The 20788-nt window shown below is 45.0% G+C and overlaps 1 protein-coding gene across 4 annotated transcripts in view; it reads left to right on the top strand.

Moving 5' to 3' along the window:
• Positions 1-20788, top strand: part of PDZD2 (PDZ domain containing 2) — a 322225-nt gene that overhangs the window by 237095 nt on the left and 64342 nt on the right. For all 4 annotated transcript variants that reach the window (XM_018065555.1, XM_018065554.1, XM_018065556.1 and 1 more), the window contains one exon: positions 499-648. In XM_018065555.1, the coding sequence (XP_017921044.1) occupies positions 499-648 (150 nt within the window). The remainder of the gene's footprint in view (positions 1-498; positions 649-20788) is intronic.

Below are 20788 nucleotides of genomic sequence, written 5' to 3'. Positions count from 1 at the left end.
GTCTAGGCGGGGGAGCTGCTGGTGAAAGAGGAAGTGTGGCTGGAGAGAGCCCAGCATGTTTGAAAGTCAGAGTGCCTTGAATGGAAAGGAGGCTTAGTGGGGAGAATGGAGGCAGATGAGTTTGGAGAGCTGGACAGAGGCCAAATCTCTGACGTTGGCCTGCCAATGAGGGAGTTTAAACAACATCCTGAAAGTAATACGGCACTGGGGGGGTGGGGTGGGGGGGAATCAAAGGATCCTAAGTTCAGGGAGCTTAGATTACTCATAGAAACATTCACCTAAGAAACACTGATTCATCAAGGGGAAAAAAAACCTCAAGGTTTAAATTGGCTCTGTACCCCTGACATGTACATTCACCTCGCACACCTGGAAATGCGAACATATACTCCATGTAGTCCTTGGACTGGGAACACGTGGCCACCCACCGTTGACTCTGCTCTGTTTCCTTGACCTTGATATCACAGGGTAATTCATGGGCCTCTCATTGTCTCCCTGCAGGAGAACTCTGCCGAGGACCTCCTGAGGCTGACGTCTAAGAGTCTGCCTGACCTGACCAGCTCTACAGAGGACGTTTCCTCTTGGACTGACAACGAAGACCAGGAGCCAGACGAGGACGAAGGCACCGGCTCATCTTCCGTCCAGAGAGCAGTAAGTGTGCCTGCGCTCTGCCAGGATGCTCTGCTGGGATGATGTTCTGCAGAAGACATGGGTACCAGGGCCAGAGATAAAAGCTTGAGATAGACATTATGGTCCAGACCAGGATGGGAGAGAACCACAGTGCATCTTTTTATTTTTTTCTTGTTAGAATCATCCAGAAAAATCTATGAAGGTAATACTTTTCGTTTAAGAAAAAGCAATCGGCGCCATACCCCTGGAAACAAGAGAGCGATTGGTACTGAGTTCAGTGCATGTATCAACTTTCGGGTGTCTAATAATATACCAAGGATTTTATTGTTATTTCTTGATACAGTGTTTGAAAATTATTGCTTGTGAAGTTGAGCTTAGACGGAGCGATGTCTGGCTGCAAGTGGAATGTTAAAGTAACACAGAACCCATTCAGGCAAACTTGCATGGATGTATCTCCCAGTTTTAATGAAATGAGGGCTTTGCGCTTGGCTCGTGGCTCTTCCTCACACAGCCTGTGGCCCTTCATGCCCTCGTGTGCTGCCCCCGCCCTCACCATGTGGTCTGGCAGAGGCGGGAGGGCTGTGGTTAACTGTGGTTGCAGCGCAGCTCTGTGGTCTCCTCTTTGTTCCCCACATCTTACAGATAGCTCATATTTAGTAGAAAACCTTCTTAGTTGTTCCCCATCCATCCAGGCCCGGGCAGGGCCCCTCCTTTCTGCCATTTGGATCTCTTACTCCTTCCCAGTAGCACTGAGCCTAGGCAGCATGGTAAGCGTTGGGAAGTTAGTCTTGTCTGTAATTAAGCCTTAGAAGACAGCAACACAAAATGTATCTCTTCTCTCATTTATATAATTGTTGTTGTTGCTTAGTAACTCAGTTGTGTCTGACTCTCTGCGACCCCATGGACTACAGAACACCAGGCTTCCCTGTCCTTCGCCATCTCCCGGAGTTTGCTCAGCCGCATGTCCATTGGGCTTCCCTGGTGGCTCAGCTGATAGTCTTCTTGCAGTGCAGGAGACCTGGGTTCGATCCCTGGGTTGGGAAAATCCCCTGGAGAAGGGAATGGCCACCCACTCCAGTATTCTAGTATTCTGGCCTAGGGAATTCCATGGACTATACAGTCGCCAAGGGTTGGACACAACTGAGCAACTTTCACTTCACTTCATGTCCATTGAGTCAGTGATGCCATTCAACCATCTCATCCTCGGTTGTCCCCTTCTTCTCCTGACTCTTGTCTTTCCCAGCATCAGAGTCTTTTCCAGGGAGTTGGCTCTTCACATCAAGTGGCCAAAGTATTGGAGCTTCAGTTTATTATCAGTCTTTCCAATCAATATTCAGAATTGATTTCCTTTAGGATTGACTGGTTGGATCTTGCAGTCCAAGGGACTCTCAAGAGTCTTCCCCAGCACCACAGTTTGAAAGCATCAGTTCTTCAGCACTCAGCCTTTTTTGTGGTTCAACTCTTACATCTATACAACTATTTATAATATGATAATTTAAGAAAGAAAAAGTTACTTTTTCCTTTTCTTTTTTATCACTAGAGTTCCAGGGCCACTAGACGCTGGTTGTGCAGATTGTGGACTGCACAAAGGGACCACATCTAAAGGAACGCCACCAGCATCATAAATATCACAGGCTTTTGTGTTTATGAGGACAGTTTTCCGGAAGATGGCAGTAAATGTTGTTCTAACAAAATCAGTACTTTAATCCAGTAAACAAAGGAAAACATCTTGAAGAAGGGGTGTGTGTGTGTGTGTGTGTGTGTGTGTGTGTGTGTGTGTGTGAGTGTGAGTGAGTGAGAAAGAGAGTGAGTCTCTCAATCACGTCCAACTCTTTGTGACCCCGTGGATTGTAGCCCGCCAGGCTCCTCTGTCCCTGGGATTCTCCAAGGAAGAATACTGGAGTGGGCTGCCATTTCCTTCTCTTCTCCCTGACCCAGGGATCAAACCCATATCTCTTACGTCTCATGCATTGGCAGGTAGATTTCTTTACCACTGCACCACCTGGGAAACCCTCCAGAATATATCCTATCTATATTAAATCTCTTAGCTCTCACACCAGGACCATGTGGCTTTCCCGTGAACTACTTGTCACATTTAGATTTGTGCTTATTTGATTAAAATCTGTTTCTCCCATCTAACTGTGAACTCCATGCAATGTGGGAACATGATGTCTGGTTTGGGTTCCCAGTGAATCCCTAGAATTTAGCCAGTACATCTGGTGCTGGGTTATAAATAACTTAATACATTTAAAAACAAACAACAGGACAAGCATTCATTTAAAACTAATGAAAAAATGACAAAATCTAACTAGGTTTATCCACCAGAGACATTATGGTTATGCCCCTGGTTCATAGCTGACCATATCCTAGCAGCCTCAAAGGGCTGATATCAACATTTCAGCCCCTACAGGGGTGACTTACAGAGACAGATGGCTCTCTGGATAAGCCTGGAACTGTCTGAATATCTTGTGTCTCTTCTCCTGCTATTGTCTGCCCACCCTTCAAGGCCAAGATCTTTCTGAGCCTGCCCATCCTCCTTGTGACCTCCTCCCCACGCCCCCAGCACTGTCCATTCCCTGTTGGTGCAGCAGTCACCCTCCACACAGAAGGGGTACTGAGTGTGTGGCAGTCCAGCCAGTAAACTGTTCAACTCCAGCCTGACTCTGCCAGTCCCACCTTTCTAACCAGACATGGCTCTCCAGCCCACGGTTTTTCCCCTCACGTGCCCACAGTCTGGAGGGCTCGATCCCACCGCCCTGCTCAACTCAGCCAGCTCTCAGTGGAGAGTCGAGTAAGCTCAGGATGTAGAGAGAGGAAAAGTCTGCAACACACCCACACCTCCTCTGATAAGGGCCAGGGCAAGTATGTGGCCCAATAGTCTGTGGAGAGGTTATAATCACATGTTTTAAAATTTCATAATTCATAATCTCTTGCCGAAAAATCCAAGGAATTATTTGTCTAAAAATTTTTTACACTAAATACTGCTCTAAATATTAGCCATGACATGTATTACATGTTATATACGTTTATTTAAATTATAACTTGGACTTATTTTAGTTTTATAAATTATAGTGCTTTTTATAAATGTATTTATGTAATATAGACTTCCCTGGTGGCTCAGTAGTAAAGAATCTGCCTGCCAAGCAAGAGATGCAGGTTCGATCTCTGGGTCAGGAAGATGCCCTGGAGATGGAAATGGCAACCCACTCCAGTATTCTTGCTGAAATAATCCTATGGACAGAGGAGCCTGGTGGGCTGCAGTCCATGGGGTTACAAAAGAGTCGCGACTTAGCAACTAGATAACAATTAATGTAATATATATGTATAAATATAACTGATAATTTAAATTATGAGTTAAATGAGTTGTTCTAATTTCAAGTGTAATGTTTCTGCTATATAAGTGGTTTTTGGTCCCCCCATCCCCAAGAAAACCTCACAAATAAAATATAAATCACCCACAATCGTACTAGTGAAAGATAGTAGGATTTAACATTTTGCTATGCTTTTCAAGTTGATTTTTTTCTTAAGCACATATATATTTTTAATTGACATTATATTAACAACTTATGAAGGCTTGCTATGGTCTTAATGATATAATCATAAACATCTCCCCTAAAACATGATTTATAATGGCTAATATTTTATGACATGGATATGCCATAATTTATTTTGCTAATTTTCTACCAAAAATTCCATTTACATCTATCACATGTGTATTTTATTTTTAAAATCATAAAGAATTCTTCATGGAACATGATTGTCCATGTAGCCCTCTGCACATTTCCCCTTTTCTTCCTTGCTGCAATGGCTTGTAGCAGCAGAATTGCGTAGTTAAAAGTTTTCTCCAGAGAGATTATGCTAGTTTACATTTCTAGCAGTGCCTGGGGCCTGTCATTGCCAATAACATTATCTTAAAAGTTTACAAATTAATCACATCTTGTTGTATATATTTGTTGTGTATGCTTGTTACTGCAGTTTTGCCAAAGGACTTTCAATGTGTTCTCTCTTAACACACTTTATTTGGGAAACTTTAGGTTGCTTTTAAGAAGAAACAGATGACTGAGAAGTAGTCCCCCACAAGTACACATATTTCAGAGCTGTACTTCTGGGTGCAGCTTTCTCCATCATGTCACCTCCAACTCGCACATACAAATCTCGAACCCCTTATCATCGGTGAAGAAACCGGCACTGACCTTCCTTGACTGTTAGTTCTGCCTTCTCTGTGCTCCAGACAACCCTCACCTCACCTCACCTTCCATCCACACCCCTCACAAAACATCACAGAGAAGCGGCACCAGCCTTCTTCCCTGGCTTGTCATCCTTGCCTGAACGCCCACCATCTGTCAGCCACTCCCTTGAGCTCTGGTTTCAAGCCAGATGACCTGGGTATGAGACAGCCTCCTGCAGGGCCAGGAAGCAAGCACATGACATTTTCCCAGCTTCACAGTCTGCCCAGAATCTCCTGCTGGGCCTTCTCAAGGTGCTGAGCTCCTGAGGGGCGGGGTAGGGGGAGGAAATAATTATTTTTTAGTTTTATGTTTATAATCCAAGACTCTTTGTTTTATGATCCTTAAACACCAGGTGAACCACTTAGATGAAAGAAACTTGGTACTGTTTTAATCAACTAAGTCACAAAGCCTTTTACTTCCCTGATGATGATGATGAAACCTGCTGCCAAGTTCGACTCTGACTTTGAATCTTCCTGCACCTCTAAGTCGTGGATGCCCCAAGCACTTAAATGGAGCAAATGTAATACAAACGCTCAGGGTCTGCCCTGAGCACCCCTGTGATCTATTTTTCATGGCTGTAATAAACAGCCATGAGATTTTCCCTTCAAAAAACTCTAGCCATGCTTAGAATAGAGCCATATGCATGCTTAGAATAGAACCATATGGTGAGTATCAAGTGTGAGGAGTAAAGGCAGCAAAAAGAGAACTGGGATGGGACAGTGAAATCCCACAGTCATTTGCATACTTGTCACCATCTCAGTGGGGTCTGACTTCATTGAGGGGGTTCTCCCTCCCCTCCCTCCGCCACATCTGATCTTAAAAACCGCCAGGTTGATCTCAGAAATAGCCAAGTTTAGTCCCGTCCCCGGTACTAACTGTGGTCCTGATCCACCCAGTCGGTCATTCTTTCTCAAGTCTGCCTTCTCCACTTTGTCTTCTGCCTGACAATGGCAGTTTTTAAATGAGAGGCTGACCATGTCACTCGCTTTAAAGTCCTTCAAGGTGTCTCAGTCACGCTGACTTAAAAATCACAACTGCCTAACGTGAAGCCATCAGGTCCAGCCCGCCTGTGCTTCCTTTCCTTCTGTCTGTGCTCCTGGCAGACCTCAACACACACACACAACACAACACAACACAACACAACACATGTGCGCACATACAACCCTCCCTGGCACACTCCCAAACCTGCTACTCTCCATTCCCCTCCATTCCCTCTGCTGTTTTCTAATTATTTGTTGCTATATGTGTCTTTGGGGGTCTTCCCATCCCAGGGGATCTTCCCATCCCAGGGGTCGAACCCAGGTCTCCCACATTGTGGGCAGATTCTTTACCTTCTGAGCCACCAGGGAAGCCCAGTCTCTTTGAGAGGAGGAAGAAAATATTTAAATTTATAAACTTTCGAAGTCAGGTATACCTCATTCCTAGAGGAGGGCATGGCAACCCCCTCCAGTATTCTTGCCTGGGGAATCCCGTGCACAGAGGAACCTGGAGCGCTACAGTCCATGGGATCGCAAAGAGTCGGACATGACTGAGTGACTAACACTTTCACATAGTTGATTTACAATGTTGTATTAATTTCTGCTTTACAGCAAAAGTCAGTTATACATATTTTTTTCATATTCTTTTCCATTATGGTTTATCACAGGATATTGAATATAGTTTCTTGTGCTTTACAGTAGAAATTTGTTTTTTGTCCATTCTATATATAAGAGTTTGCATCCAGTTCATCTTTTTTAAAATAAGATTTTTAAGGAAAAATATGTATCTGGCCTTCTGAGAGAGTGGCTATTTTTAAAATGAAGAGTAGAAAAAGGGTTTTAACATAACAGTGTGTGGAATGAGTGATACCTCCTTCTAAGTGATTAGGACAAAAACAAACAAAACAAACAAAAATGAAAATGGAAGTAATGATTGTTGCTGCCAAATCTGCAATTGTCAGAGCTCTGCTAGGAAGATTTGTTTAGCACATCAATCAGCAGACCTGTATCCGGCTTCCTTTGGCATGATGGGAATCAGTTCTAACATTTTTGGAATCCCCGGTTTGGAAAATCTTGGAGAACCTTTGGGTTTATTAAGGTTAAGGAAGGAATAAAGGAGTTCGTCTCTCCAAAGGAAAGACGAGCCAAAGTGGATCTTACGGTTCTGTAAGTCTGATGCGGGTGTTTAATTCTTTGTTTGTTGATGGCTTAGCCCTGAGGTGTGAGAAACTGAATCACAGTCTTTTGGAAAAAGCAGCATCCTTGGGGAGGAGGGGGGGCTATATATATATAAATATAATAATTAATATATTAATCTATATATGGAGAAAAAGGAGAGACGCTGTTGGGTTTTATTTGCATTGAGTGATTGATAAATTGGCTCTTGAATGTTTCCCCGGGCGCTGAGGGCTCTCACTGAAGTGTGTGAGAGTGCCACTCCTGTTGGAGTCAGAAAGTGGGGCTGCCTGATGTTTGGGGCCTGAGCTAGACCATTCTGGGGAATCAAACTTGGAGGCTAATGCAAGGGACAGTGAGCAGTGTGTGTAAGCTTGCAATTAGTATTAAAGCAGGGAGGAACCAGGGTCTGCCTGAAAATACAGGTCTTCACAGAGTGAAACTATTAATGACAAGAGACACTGGCTCAGGGCTCCTTGAGCTTTTTATTGGGCGGGGGTGGGGGGGTACCTTTTTCTAAAACGTATTTATTTTTAATTGAAGGATAATTGGTATACTGTGTTGACTTCTGCCACACACCAACAGGAATCAGCCATGTCCCTGAGCTTTTTGTAAGGGGAGCAACTGTTTTTTGCTAAAGCCTTGAGATGAAGGGTTTTTAGACAGGCTGCTCAGATGGTCAGCAGTGGGCTCTGGTGCTGAGTCTCACGTCCCTTGAGCACAGGGCAGTAGCAGCCACTGCTCAGAGAAGTCCTCTGTCTGCCCCTGGGTCAGGAACGTCTCCTTCTCGCCTTCTCCTTAGGCTGCCACTGTCTACTTATCTAACTTCAGGACTCGCCTCCTCCAGGAAGTTTTCCTGGATGCACATGTCCTTCATGCCTGTAATACATGCTGTATTTTCCTTCATGACCCTTATCGCAGATTGGAAAGACGTATGTATGCATGAGACTGCTCGTTTAATACCATTCTCTCCCATGAGTGGAGGATCCACGGAATAGGGCTCATGTCAGGTTTATTCACAGTTGACTCAGTTTGTATTACGGATGGGTGTTTGGACAGGTGGGCAGACTGGTGGATGGTTGTTCCCCTCTCTCCTTCCTTAATGCTGCTACATACTCCTCACCATAAGACTTGGTTACCTTCTGTTGGCTTGCCCGTCCTGCCCAGCACACCATGAATTTTAAATAGGCTTGGTACCTAGTAGGCATTTACTGTTTGTGTCTGCCTCTCTCCCTTATGGGAGTTTCCACCTGGGATACAAATATCAGTGATACAGAAATTGTTTTCCAAGTATAGCATTGGGAGAACAATGTCCCTTTCCTTAAAGTAGGATATCTCTGGAACCACCTCATTAACAACTGAGAGTGTATGTGAAAGTCACTCAGTCATGTCTGACTCTTTGCGAGCCCATGGACTATAGAGTCCACAGAATTCTCCAGGCCAGAATGCTGGAGTGGGTAGCCATTCCCTTCTCCAGGGAATCTTCCCAACTCAGGGGTTGAACCCATGTCTCCCGCTTTGCAGGCAGATTCTTTACCAGCTGATCCACCAGGAAAGCCCTAACAACTGAGTAGATTTCTCATTTTCTGTTTGGTTAAGCTTGGAAGGCTGCTAGCAGCTAGGAAGAGAATTTAGAAAAGGGAACTTTAAACAAACCAACCACCATAAAAGATCGCCTGTCCCCAGGGAGTGGGTGAAGTGGTGGAATGCCAGTGGAAAGACTAGCCAGAAAGGCCCCAGGGAAGAAAGCACGGAACTCAAAGATGCAGCTTCTGGTACCCAGTCATGTAAAGTGTCAGAGCCGCCAGGATCCTTGGGGATGGCTGCTCCGTACTTGGTGTTTTATAGGCTAGAAATTCATGGTGAGAGAGAAGACCGCTGAGCTCCGCTGGAAGCAAAGCTGTCCCACTGGACACGTCATGTTACAGCCAAGGCAGCAACGAGGGAAAAGCAGAAAGGCCCGAAAAGGTGAACGCACTTCACAGACACAGGAAGGGAAGAACTGTGCGTAGCATAAATGTACTCAGGGATCTCCGTGCTCGAGTGGATGTTAAAATGCACAGGGAGGGTGCAGTTTAGGCTGATCTGTCCCCAGGTCCCACCGTGGAAAGCCTATTTGGCAGATCTGAGTGGGGTCTGTTTTCAGAAGCTTCCCGGGTGATTCTGATGCTTACCCAGATTTTGAAAAGCAAACCTTTGTAGAAAGCAGCCAGTGTGGCCGCACACCTTTGTTGTTATTACTGTTCAGTTGCTCAGTCGTGTCTGCTCTTTATGACCTCATAGACTGCAGCACACCAGGCTTCCCTGTCCTTCACTATTTCCCAGAGTTTGCTCAAACTCATGTCCATTGAGTCAGTGATGGCCATCTAACCATCTTATCTTCTGTTGCCCGCTTCTCCTCCTGCCCTCAGTCTTTCCCGGAATCAGGGTCTTTTCCAATGAGTTGGCTCTTCATATCAGGTAGCCAAAGTATTGGAACTTCAGCACCTTTGTTGGGCATATAGCAATTTTCAGGCATGCCCCAACGTGGCAGGGCTCCTAAGAAGCTCCTGGCTGGGGGCTGGATGAGGCCCAGGTACCGATCTGTGCCTGGCCTTGAGATAAGAGGAGCTTTGAGGTTCCCTGCTGCCTCCGTCCTTCCTGCAGTTTGAGATGCAGAGAAAGAAGCTGTGGCGGTTGTGCTGCTTGTGGGAGACTTGGAAGCACAGATCCCTGAGCGCACACTGGATCCTTTGTGAACAGAGCCTTGGCCTGTGCATCTTGGCTCTTGGCACCTTTGCAGACACCGGTTCCTGGGATGTAGACTGGTGTGGTTATTGCAGGAGCTGGATTGTTCCCATGACCAGCCCCAAGCAGGCAGGAACTCCTTCTGATCCATAATTCTCCCGAGTTGTGTATTTTTCTCTCCACTGTCCCAAGCTGTAAACAGACCCTCTCCTTCCCCTCAGAGCCCTCGACTTGCCTAAGGAGCAGATCTCAGTGCACCTAGATCTCCCTTAAGCAACACTTTAGGTGGCTTAGGCCACGCCATGTTCAAAAGGCAGTGTGAAGCTCATTGTGGTCTTTGGAATCTCCAGAGCAACATGAGACAGACAAGGCTGCAAGGATCGCTGGTCTAAGAAAATAAGATTTTAATTCAGGGGTGGTTTTTGTTTGGTTTGGTTTCCTACTTAAGGAGATGAAGTGATTATCTGAATAGGTGGGGGGAGTGGAAATAAGAATAATTGCTTGGCCTGGATGCATTACCCAGAAAACTGCTGAAGTTTGAGTTAGGCTTATTCCCATGGCACATTTTCTGGGGCCTGTTCCAACTTGTTACCTGGCTTTGTGCTGTGTTTTCATCTAAGCAATTTGCAGTTCTCAAGGAAGTAAACAGCCCAAGTCTGTATAGTAAAGCAAATATTGGACTTCCCCAGTAGTCTAGTGGTTAAGACTCCATGCTTCCAATGCAGGGGGCGTGGGTTTGATCCCTGATCAGGGAAATTCCGCATATCTCAAGATGCAGCCAAAAAAAAAAAAAAAAGCAAGCAAATATTGTAGTCCACAGCCTCAACCTGGCTTCCCTTGTGGCTCAGCAGGTAAAGAATCCACCTGCAATGCAGGAGACATGGGTTCAATCCCTGGGTTGGGAAGATCCCCTGGAGAAGGGAAAGGCTACCCACTGTAGTATTCTGGCCTAGAGAATTCCATGGACTGTATAATCCGTGGTGTCACAAAGAGTCGGACACGACTGAACGACTTTGACTAGCTTTGGGGCTTCCCACGTAGCTCAGTCGGTTAAGCATCTACCTGCAATGCAGGAGACCTGGGTTCAGTTCCTGGGTTGGGAAGTTCCCCTAGAAAAGGAAATGGCAACCTACTCCAGTATTCTTGCCTGGAGAATCCCATGGACAGAGGAGCCTGGCGGGCTACAGTTGATAGGATCGCAAGAGTCGGACACGATTTCGCTCCACCTCTCTATTTCTCTGCAGCCTCATAGCGAAAGGGTCTCCAGAGTAGTTGAAGGGCAGGGTTGGCAGGAGCTGGAGGGAGGAGCCAGATGGTCCCCTTGGAGTGTGGGAAGAAGTTGTATAGGTTTTATCTCTTTTTAGATTGTTATGTGTTTTAAGTGTATGTATACATTAGTATAGTAGCATAGAGTTATAATTTATGAATCTATGTTGGGAGTGCCTGATGGCTACACAATCTGTATATAAAGGTTGACATCACAGCGTGGAGCCGTATGAAATACACATTAAAGAAATCCCCTTAGTATGCAGTCCACTTTATTATTGTCTTTGGATTTGGAAAAATTCCTTCAAATTTCAGTGGAAATAAAATATGGATTACTAGAGCATGTAATAAAGTTTCTTTGCCCTAAAATTAATTTCTTTTATGAAAATAACACTGTAGGGGTCAGGAAGTGACTTTATCATTTTGGGTAAGTTGGTTCCAGTTTTTGGGTATTTGTTAAGGTATTCCAAAATGGTATTTTAGCGCTGTCCCTCATTATGAATTTTCCTCTTAGAAATATCATCCTTAGTGATTTAGTTTTGTATGTCCACTGGGAGTTTACATCTGTGGTCTGCACATTAAAATGTAAAGTAGAACATATTAAGATTGAAGGAAAGTGGCAGTTGAGAAATGAAACTGAAATAGACAAAATGATGGCAATTACACAGGGGGAAAAACAGGATGATGTGACCTATTTGTGTACCATATATCTTAGGTAATACATCTTACTTGTTTATGAGCTTTGCTGAGCCTTTAAGGTAACAGAAATCTGTGAGATGTATGTGCCTTTTGAGATTTTACATGGAGATGCTGCTGATACACAGATTCTCACTCTCTTAAGAGAAGCAGAATATCTCCACTTAGTTTCAATTCCAGTTACCGTGCTGGGTCTTTTGCAGGAAAATCGCTTTGACATAGATAAATTAGACAAATATGCATTGTATGCTAGAAAGAAAACACATCTGATTTGAAGACTTTATGAGAAGTGGAAGATTTAGAACTGGTTTTTTTTTTTTTTCCCATTTTTTCATCACATTGTATGAAACATGATAGTACAAAGCCTGGAAATAAATACAAAGCAAAATGTGAGAGATCAGAAGTTCCTCCCTGGAATCCAGGGCAGAAATTTCTCAAAGAAGCAGAGCTATTTAAAATGAATAGAATTCTCCCCACCCGCCTCCTATTGTTACCATGTTTGCTTGCCTGGCTTTTTGTTTGCTGTTTGCTTGCTTTTGCTTGCCTAGCTTTTTACGTAAGTACTGATTTAGCTCCATGAATGGTGTTTGCAGGAAAAAAAAAAAAATGCCCCTCCTTTCTGCTTCTTCCTCTACTCCTTCCCTTGAGATATGCTTCCTTCTACTCTTGACCATTGAGATTCTGCAGCCCTCCTTCCTCAGAGCCTTTCCTAATCCCTCTAGCGTCCTGTCATCTGTGCTTTCTCTGATTGCCAATTCCATTTGTCTGTTTCTCACATTCTGGAACTTAAAAATCAGAAGACACCTCCTGCTTTATGAAGGGGGAGATGTTTTCTAAAATGTGTTGGTAAAGCTGATATTCAAATTTATTTCCCCCAGAAACACAAATAATAAATATTGGTGGAATTATCTTTTAAACTAGCTGTGGCAGATACATAGCCTGCCTGGTACCACAAACCCCCTCTTCAGCTCCTAGAGCAGACATCTCTAATTCTTCCTAAGAGTCTTCCCACTGACACCACACACCTCAGAAGTTGATAATGTGGGCTCACAGGCATCCCCGTCATAGTACCAGCCAGCACTGGACTGAACCAGCTTGACATTACCACCTACATGCTGAGTGCTGTGCTGGGTGTTTTGGGGAATACCAAGAGGTAGCCGTCAGTCTTCCTCTCTCTCAGTATTTGTTACATATATCCCATAATGTATTTTAGTTATTTCTATTTCTATTTATATTCACCACCTCTGTGTAATAAATCTTTAGGAGCCATATGCAATACTGACCTGGAAGAAGAATGTCCCATTCCATCCAGAGATTGGGGAGGGCTCAGTGGATGGGGTGATATTTGGCAAACTCCATAGGATTTTCACAGGAACACCCCCAGGCGTGGGTGACATCCTGGAGTGGAAAAATGACATGTACAGTGGTCCACAAATAGGAGATTTTAAAGCTTGTTCAGGGATCAACAGTTCATCAGTTAAGTGCAAATGTTCAGCCCATGCTTTTAGTTCCACACTAAAAAGCTATGACTCATTTTACAAGTTATATTCTCATTGATGGTTTTGAAGTTGAGTGCTAGGGTTAGAGTTTTTGTTTTGGGGTTCCTCAGGCAGTGAGGTAGAGGAGGAGCTGGTCTGAAGCAAGGCAGATGGAGGCAGAGGTCTTTGCTATAGCTCCACAGAGACATCAGCAGAGCCTGGACTGAAGGGGTCGTGGCCACGACGATGAAAGGCAGGAAGCAGTGACTGGTCAGTGGAGGAAGGTAGCAAGGCCAGCCAGCAGACAGCGCTGGGCTCTGCAGGCAAAGCTCCTTGGTTACCAACAAGAAGGGAGTTTCCTTCCCCCTCTCCTTTTTTTTTTTCCTTTCCCTGAAAGCAGGGGTGGTCCTAAACAGCATTTCAAGTGAGATTTTGTTTACCTTTCAGATTGTTGCTGTTGTTATGGTTGTGCTGGGTTTTCACTGCAGTGTCGCTGCGGTGCACAGGCTCCTTATTGCAGCATGTGGCCTCTCTTGTCGCGGAGTACAGACTCTAGAGCACCTGATCTCAGTAGTTAAGGCGTGCAGGCTTTCTCCAATTGTAGCCCACAAGGGCTTCTCTAGTTGAGGTGTGCGGGCTTAGTTTCCCCTTGGCATGTGGGATCTTAGTTCCCCGACCAGGGATTGAACCCGCATCCCCTGCATTGGAAGGCAGATTCTTAACCACTGGACCACGAGGAGGGAAGTCCTGATTTTGTTTGCCTTTGAACTTCCCAGCCTCTTGTCATCTGCTCGTCCTCCCTGGCCGGACCCTGTCTTGCCAGGTTTCCTGGAGCCCCGTGTCCCCATTTCTATTCTAAACCCTGCACTGAGGTACCCACTGTTTCCTCTGTCCCCTAACAGGTTGCACCCTTCCAAGAAGCCTCTCCTCTTTTCTTCTCCAGGCCATTTTCACCCCTTTTCCCACCGCCATCACCAACAGAGACCAAAACAAGAACAAAACCCTTCCTATTTCTTGCAAATCAGTAAGTAAGCAGTACGTGCTCTTCAGTTCAGTTCAGTTCAGTTTAGTCACTCAGTCGTGTCTGATTCTTTGTGACCCCATGAATCGCAGCACGCCAGGCCTCCCTGTCCATCACCATCTCCCGGAGTTCACTCAGATTCATGTCCATCAAGTCCGTGATGCCATCCAGCCATCTCATCCTCTGTTGGCCCCTTCTCCTCCTGCCCCCAATCCCTCCCAGCATCAGAGTCTTTTCCAATGAGTCAACTCTTCACATGAGGTGGCCAAAGTACTGGAGCTTCAGCTTTAGCATCATTCCTTCCAAAGAAATCCCAGAGCTGATCTCCTTCAGAATGAACTGCTTGGATCTCCTTGCAGTCCAAGGGACTCTCAAGAGTCTTCTCCAACACCACAGTTCAAAAGCATCAATTCTTCGGCGCTCAGCCTTCTTCACAGTCCAACTCTCATATCCATACATGACCACAGGAAAACCATAGCCTTGACTAGACAGACCTTAGTCGGCAAAGTAATGTCTCTGCTTTTGAATATGCTATCTAGGTTGGTCATAACGTTTCTTCCAAGGAGTAAGCGTCTTTTCATTTCATGGCTGCAGTCCCAATCTGCAGTGATTTTGGAGCCCCAAAAAATAAAGTCTGACACTGTTTCCACTGTTTCTGCATCTAGTTCCCAAGGAGTGATACGTGCTCTTACCCAAAATGATATCAAAAATGTTAACAGTGTAATATGATCAAACCAGTTCGATTTGTGGCCCAGTGACACTTGCAAAGTATGTGCATTTTGAAAAGAGAATTTTTGTGACTTCAGATAAAGTTTCTTATCAGAGTAATTTTAAAGTGAAATTCGTGGAAAATGTATTTCATTCGTTTATCTTTGGCTGTGCTGGGCCCACGCTGCTCTGTGCAGGCTTTCTCTAGGTGCGGCAAGCAGGGGCGACTCTCTAGCTGCAGTAGATGGGCTTCTCATCGTGGTGGCCTCTCTTGTTGCGGATCACAGGCCCCAGGGCACACAGGCCCAGTAGCTGCAGCTCACAAGCTTAGTTGCTCTGCAGTATGTGAAATCATCCCTGCCCAAGGATCTAACATATGTCCCCTGAATTGGCAGGCGAAGAATTCTTAACTGCTGAACTACCAGGGAAGTCCTAAAATGAAATTTAAAGATAAAACCATGAAAGCATGGATGACAAAGATGTTTTAGAAAATACCATAGTAGACCAGTAAGCCTAGGCTCCAGTAGCAGCTTCCTTAAAATGCCTCTGCTTGTCAGTACTCTCTCTTCAGCTCATAAAGCTGCTTCCAAAAAATTCTCCAGTTTGTTCCCAGTGACTTCAGATAGGGATGAAAGTGGGGCAGTGGATAGGGCTAGGCTATGAGTTATTCCTATAGATGAGCGGTCAGCAGTTGTAAAAACCACATCATAAATATCTGAGGCTTTGGCTGGCCAAACCGTTCCCATTGCAGCCATTCACCTCTGCCTTTGTGGTGCAAAAGCCACAGTAGGCAATAAGCGAACTAATGGGTATGACTGTGTTCCAATAAAACTTTACAAAAACAGGTGTGGGGTCAGATCTGGCCCCCGAGCAGCAGCTCGCCGACCCCAGCTATGGGAGCCGACCCCAGCTATGGGAGATGGTGTGTGAGCTCAGGACCGCCTCTCCTGTTACTGCTCCCCATGTGGGCTCCATAGAATCTGTCTCAGCTTGCCAGTCCCATTCTTCAAGAAATACATGCCCTTAGAATCATACCTCATCGAATCAGCATAAACTCAGTGCCACTTCTGGAGGATAAGAACCTCGGAATATAGCTCGCATTCAACTGGAAGACGCAGCAGAAGACCTTAGGATGCTGCCTGGACCTTGACAGCAGACCAAAACCTCACCGCAGTGTCCCCAGCATGACCAGTTACTGTTTATCTAAAACTTGCCTAAAAGGCATGTCCAGTTAAAACAGGCTTTTTCTATGACAATAAGCCATAGGATCATGTAAGACTTCCTCTAAAATGTGTGCACAGAAACAAGGCGTTGGAGAACTCTGGCGTGTTTACTGTTACTGCTGAATTGGATTTGACTCAGCAGCCGCATTAGGGCACTTCAGATGGTTCATCTCCGATTTTCTTTCCTGCCAGTCTTTCTGTTTACTTCTTAGGCCTCTCTTTTTTGATAGCTCTTCCCCATCTACTTTTTGTGTCTCTTGAGGTTTTCCTACATACACACACACAACTTCCATTTTAGTATTGTGGAGTTGAGGATAAGGTATTCTGCAGCTCCCAGAGATGTGTCTGAGGGCAGCTCCTGGTGAGAAATGATCCAGGGGTCTGCCCTCATTCGCCAGCCCACAAACCCAAAGAAGAGCTGCAGACCCCAGTATTCTCAGTAGGTCATGGGGACACGGAGAGAGTGAGGGCTCCCTGCTTTGTAGAGAATGTCTGGATCCACCTTGCCCAATTTGAAACCGATACCAAGGAGGGACATGTGCAGATTCTCCTTCTTGCATCCGCGTCTATTTCTGATGAACTGAGAGTTCCTGGAAGACACTGTCCTCTCCTTGGGAAAGTGACACAGACAAACCCACCATGGGAGGGGCCAATAACTGATGACATTTCTGTGCCCTTAAGGGTGATTTCTTTGCCTCACCTTTCTAAAAGGACCACGAGATCGACTTAATTTATGTGCATAAGAATCACCCAAGTAATCACCAATGAAGCATGTTAAGCCCGTTCACATTGTTTGAGGATGATAAATGGGAGGAAACGGGAAATGGACTCAGATAGAACAAGGACAATATTATTTCATTTGCGGAGCCGCAGCCTGAGCGCCTCGGTTTACATCAGCTGCTGTTTCTCCCCCAGCTGCATCTGACACTCCTCCGCATAGACCAGAGCATGGGGGTGGGAGTGGGGGGGCAGCTCTGTATTCCAATTTTACTGTTTTCCTCTTCAGTCCTGAGTTAGTCTCTTTGTTGGAAAGCAGCGAGCCTAGTGAAGCGGGAGATTTGTGTTTTAATTTCGGCAGTCAGCTCGCAGGCTCCTTGCTCCTTTTGGCTGATTTATTGTTGTTCCGATCCTTTTTTTTTCTGAATGGTTATTCATTCCCAGCACTGGCCTCTCTGACGGCCATCTGGTTCTCCTTTGGTCACTCAAACATCTGCCCCAGAGATTTGGAAAATGAGCTTCCTCTGGCAGCCTAAAAATAAGCTTAGTGTGACTGAGGCATGAAAGAGAAATCACCACGATCCCCTGTCTGTAGATACTGACCCAGGGGATGAGCCAACACGGCCTCCCAGGGATTTGGAGCTTGGGCGTCTTCTGTCACATCTGCAGATTATTATTTTTTTTCAAGTGTTGGGGACAGTAAAAACATGGCATGAACTGGGTGCAGCCAGTTCCTCCTGCAGTTTTCCCTGGAATCACATGTACTTGCTCAATGTAAATAGTTGGAGATGAAAGCTGTGCTTTTCATGCCTCGTTTGTAAGGCTTCAAGAGTTAGCTGAGAAAGACAAATGACACTTAGAAGTTAAGCATTGTATTAGTCATGGTGTGTTCAGGAGACCTTGTAAATGCTTTGGACAGCAGTTATAGGACATTTCTGAAGTCCTCAACTTTTAGTTTGGACCCAGGGGGCCTGTCTCATGGGTAGTGATGGTTCGCCCCCCACCTCCAGAAGACTAAAATTTGCCAGAAGATAAAACTCATTCTTGACGCTCTTTCTCATCCAAAATTATTTCTAGCCACGTCATCCAGTGCCACTTTTCAGAGGTTCTACAATGAGATAAAATGTCAACATAATAATGATATTCAAATAATTAAAATACCAATAAATTAAGAGCTCTTGCAAGTCATAATCCAAAGTTGTTAAAATCTAAAATAATTAACATCCAAACTTAAACTTACTTGACCTTTTGAGTTAAAAAAACAAAGTACTTAAAGACCCCCTTTGATCACTCCAGTTTCTTATTTTGTTCCACCTTAAAAAAATGAGTCTTTTTTTTTTTTTGGCCATACGGAGTGGCATATGGGATCTTTGTTCCCCATCCAGGGATTGAACCTGTGCCTCCTGCATTGCAGCATGGAGTCTTAACCACTGGACCACCTGGAAAGTCCCCAAAAATGAGATTCTTGAAGCTGTGTGGTGAGGACAGAGATGGTTCTGTTCAGCATGTGCAGACTGGGCTGTTTTCCACTGGAACAAATATGGCTCTGTCAGCTCCAAGAAAGTTGAATTTGTTCAATAGCATGTCTCTTGTGTACTCGATTTTTTAGTGAAATGTAAATGAACAAAGAGTAAATGGACCAATTGTTGTTGCTGTTCATTGGCTAAGTCATATCCGACTCTTTGTGACCCCATGGACTGCAGCACACCAGGCTTCCCAGTGCACCACCAACCCCCGGAGCTTGCTTAAACTCATGTGCATTGCGTTGGTGATGCCATCCGACTGTCTCATCCTCTATCGTCCCCTTCTCCTCCTGCCTTCCGTCTTACCCAGCATCAGGGTCTTTTCCAGTGAGTCAGTTCTTCGCATCAGGTGGCCAAAGTATTGAAGCTTTAGCATCAGTCCTTCCAATGAATATTCAGGGTTGATTTCCTTGAGGATTGACTGGTTTGATCTCCTTGCAGTTCAAGGGACTCTCAAGAGTCTATTCCAACACCACAGTCCAAAAGCATCAATTCTTTGGCACTCAGCTTTCTTTATGGTCTAACTCTCACATCCATACATGACTACTGGAAAAACCATAGCTTTGACTAGACAGACCTTTCTTGGCAGAGTAATGTCTCTGCTTTTTAATATACTGTCTAGGTTGATCATAGCTTTTTTTCCAAGGAGCAAGCGTCTTTTAATTTCATGGCTGCAGTCACCATCTGCAGTGATTTTGGAGCCCAAGAAAATAAAGTCTGTCATGGTTTTCGTTGTTTCCCCATCTATTTGCCATGAAGTGGTGGGACTGCATGCCATGATCTTCAGTTTTTGAATGTTGAGTTTGAAGCCAGCTTTTTCACTGTCCTTCTCTTTTGCTTTCATCAAGAGGCTCTTTAGTTCCTCTTCACTTTCTGCCATAAGGGTGACGTCATCTGCATATCTGAGGTTATTGATATTTCTCCCAGCAATCTTGATTCCAGTTTGTGCTTCATTCAGCCTGGCATTTCACATCATGTACTCTGTATATAAGTTAAATTAACAGGGTGACAACATACAGCCTTGTACTCCTTTCCAATTTGGAACCAGTCTGTACTTCCATGACCGGTTCTGACTGTTGCTTCTTGACTAGCATACAGATTTCTCAGGAGGCAGGTAATCTGTTCACGAGCCACAGAGAAATGGGAGAGACCATGGAGAACTGTCTCCCAGGGCTATAGCACAGACTCAGTAATAGCAAGTAAAATATTCTTGGCTTTTCTTAAAAAGATGCCAATCAGTCTATAGCAGCTGTTTGGAGTCTTTGACCATGAACTTAAACCCACAGGCAGGAATCTACCTCTCAATCTGAGTGGGGAAAAATCAACCTGGTCCTATTTAAAGTGCCTTTCTTTTAAATTCCAAAGCTTCTTGCTCTGCATTTACACCTTGAGATGAACACGTAGGTCTCCCTAATATAGTGCACTGGGTGTGTGAACTGTGTCTCTGGCAGAGCTCCCAGTTCTCAGGAGCCAGTATTTTCAGTCCTGGGTTCCCTTTTCCATCTCCACTGCCTTTTGGCATCAAAGTGCTTAGCCTGCAGGAGGTGTGTCTCTTCGCCCCAACTTACTCAGCTGGAAAAACTCTACAGATGCATGAACCAGACCTGCTATCAGTGATCCTGAGGCTTCTGTCCTCGTGAGCTGATAAAGGCTAATACCTCTTCCACCTGCTGCTTGAGATTTCTGTTTCCTCAAGTTTTGAATATTCCAGGGGTCGAGCAACACTGCCTTCTACTCTGTTTGGGGGCCAGGCAGTAATTAGATACGCCTCCAGTGGGTCACATTCCCCTCCTTTGGGAAAGATTCAGTTAAGTTTCTGTTTAACCTTTCTTCTTTCTATCAAAGATGCCTTTCTTCTTTCATGGCCCTGCTTGCTGATCTGTGTGCCTTTTTAACCTTTCCTTTGCCTTCTGACTTGGATTTTTTCTAAAATACTATTGTAGGTTCTGTCGTACGCAGCCCATCATTGTGAAAGCGATGGAATCAGTGCGGCTTCCGTTGACTAAAGTATGCATTGTTCTAGTGCGTCCTGACCACCTCCACCTCTGAGGTGGCTGATTCCACCCAGGAAATGACCAGCGTCAAGTTCTGGCTTACTACCATCCTGCCTGCCTCCCCTTCGGCATGCCTGTTCGCTTGTTTATCGTCCTGATTTCATTTATTTTCCAGGCCACTATTGTCGGGTTCCAAAAAACAAATCTTTGTCCCTTTAAAATTTACCCAGGGTTTTTTTTTTTTTGGTTTTTTTTTTTAATTCTTCCTGGTCTTCTTCACCCCTCACCTTTGAATCTGTCCAGACATACTCTGATCTCTCTTGGAATAGCTGTTCAAGTCGTATTGCTCAAGCACTTCATCTGCAGGTCATAAATCACATCTCTCATTGTTTTCCGGGCCTGGGATCCCCAGAGGGAGTCGTTGCA

The sequence above is a fragment of the Capra hircus genome, chromosome 20 (assembly GCF_001704415.2).
Source record: "Capra hircus breed San Clemente chromosome 20, ASM170441v1, whole genome shotgun sequence".
Classification (NCBI taxonomy): Eukaryota; Metazoa; Chordata; class Mammalia; order Artiodactyla; family Bovidae; genus Capra; species Capra hircus.
This window is presented reverse-complemented; position numbering and strand designations above follow the sequence as displayed.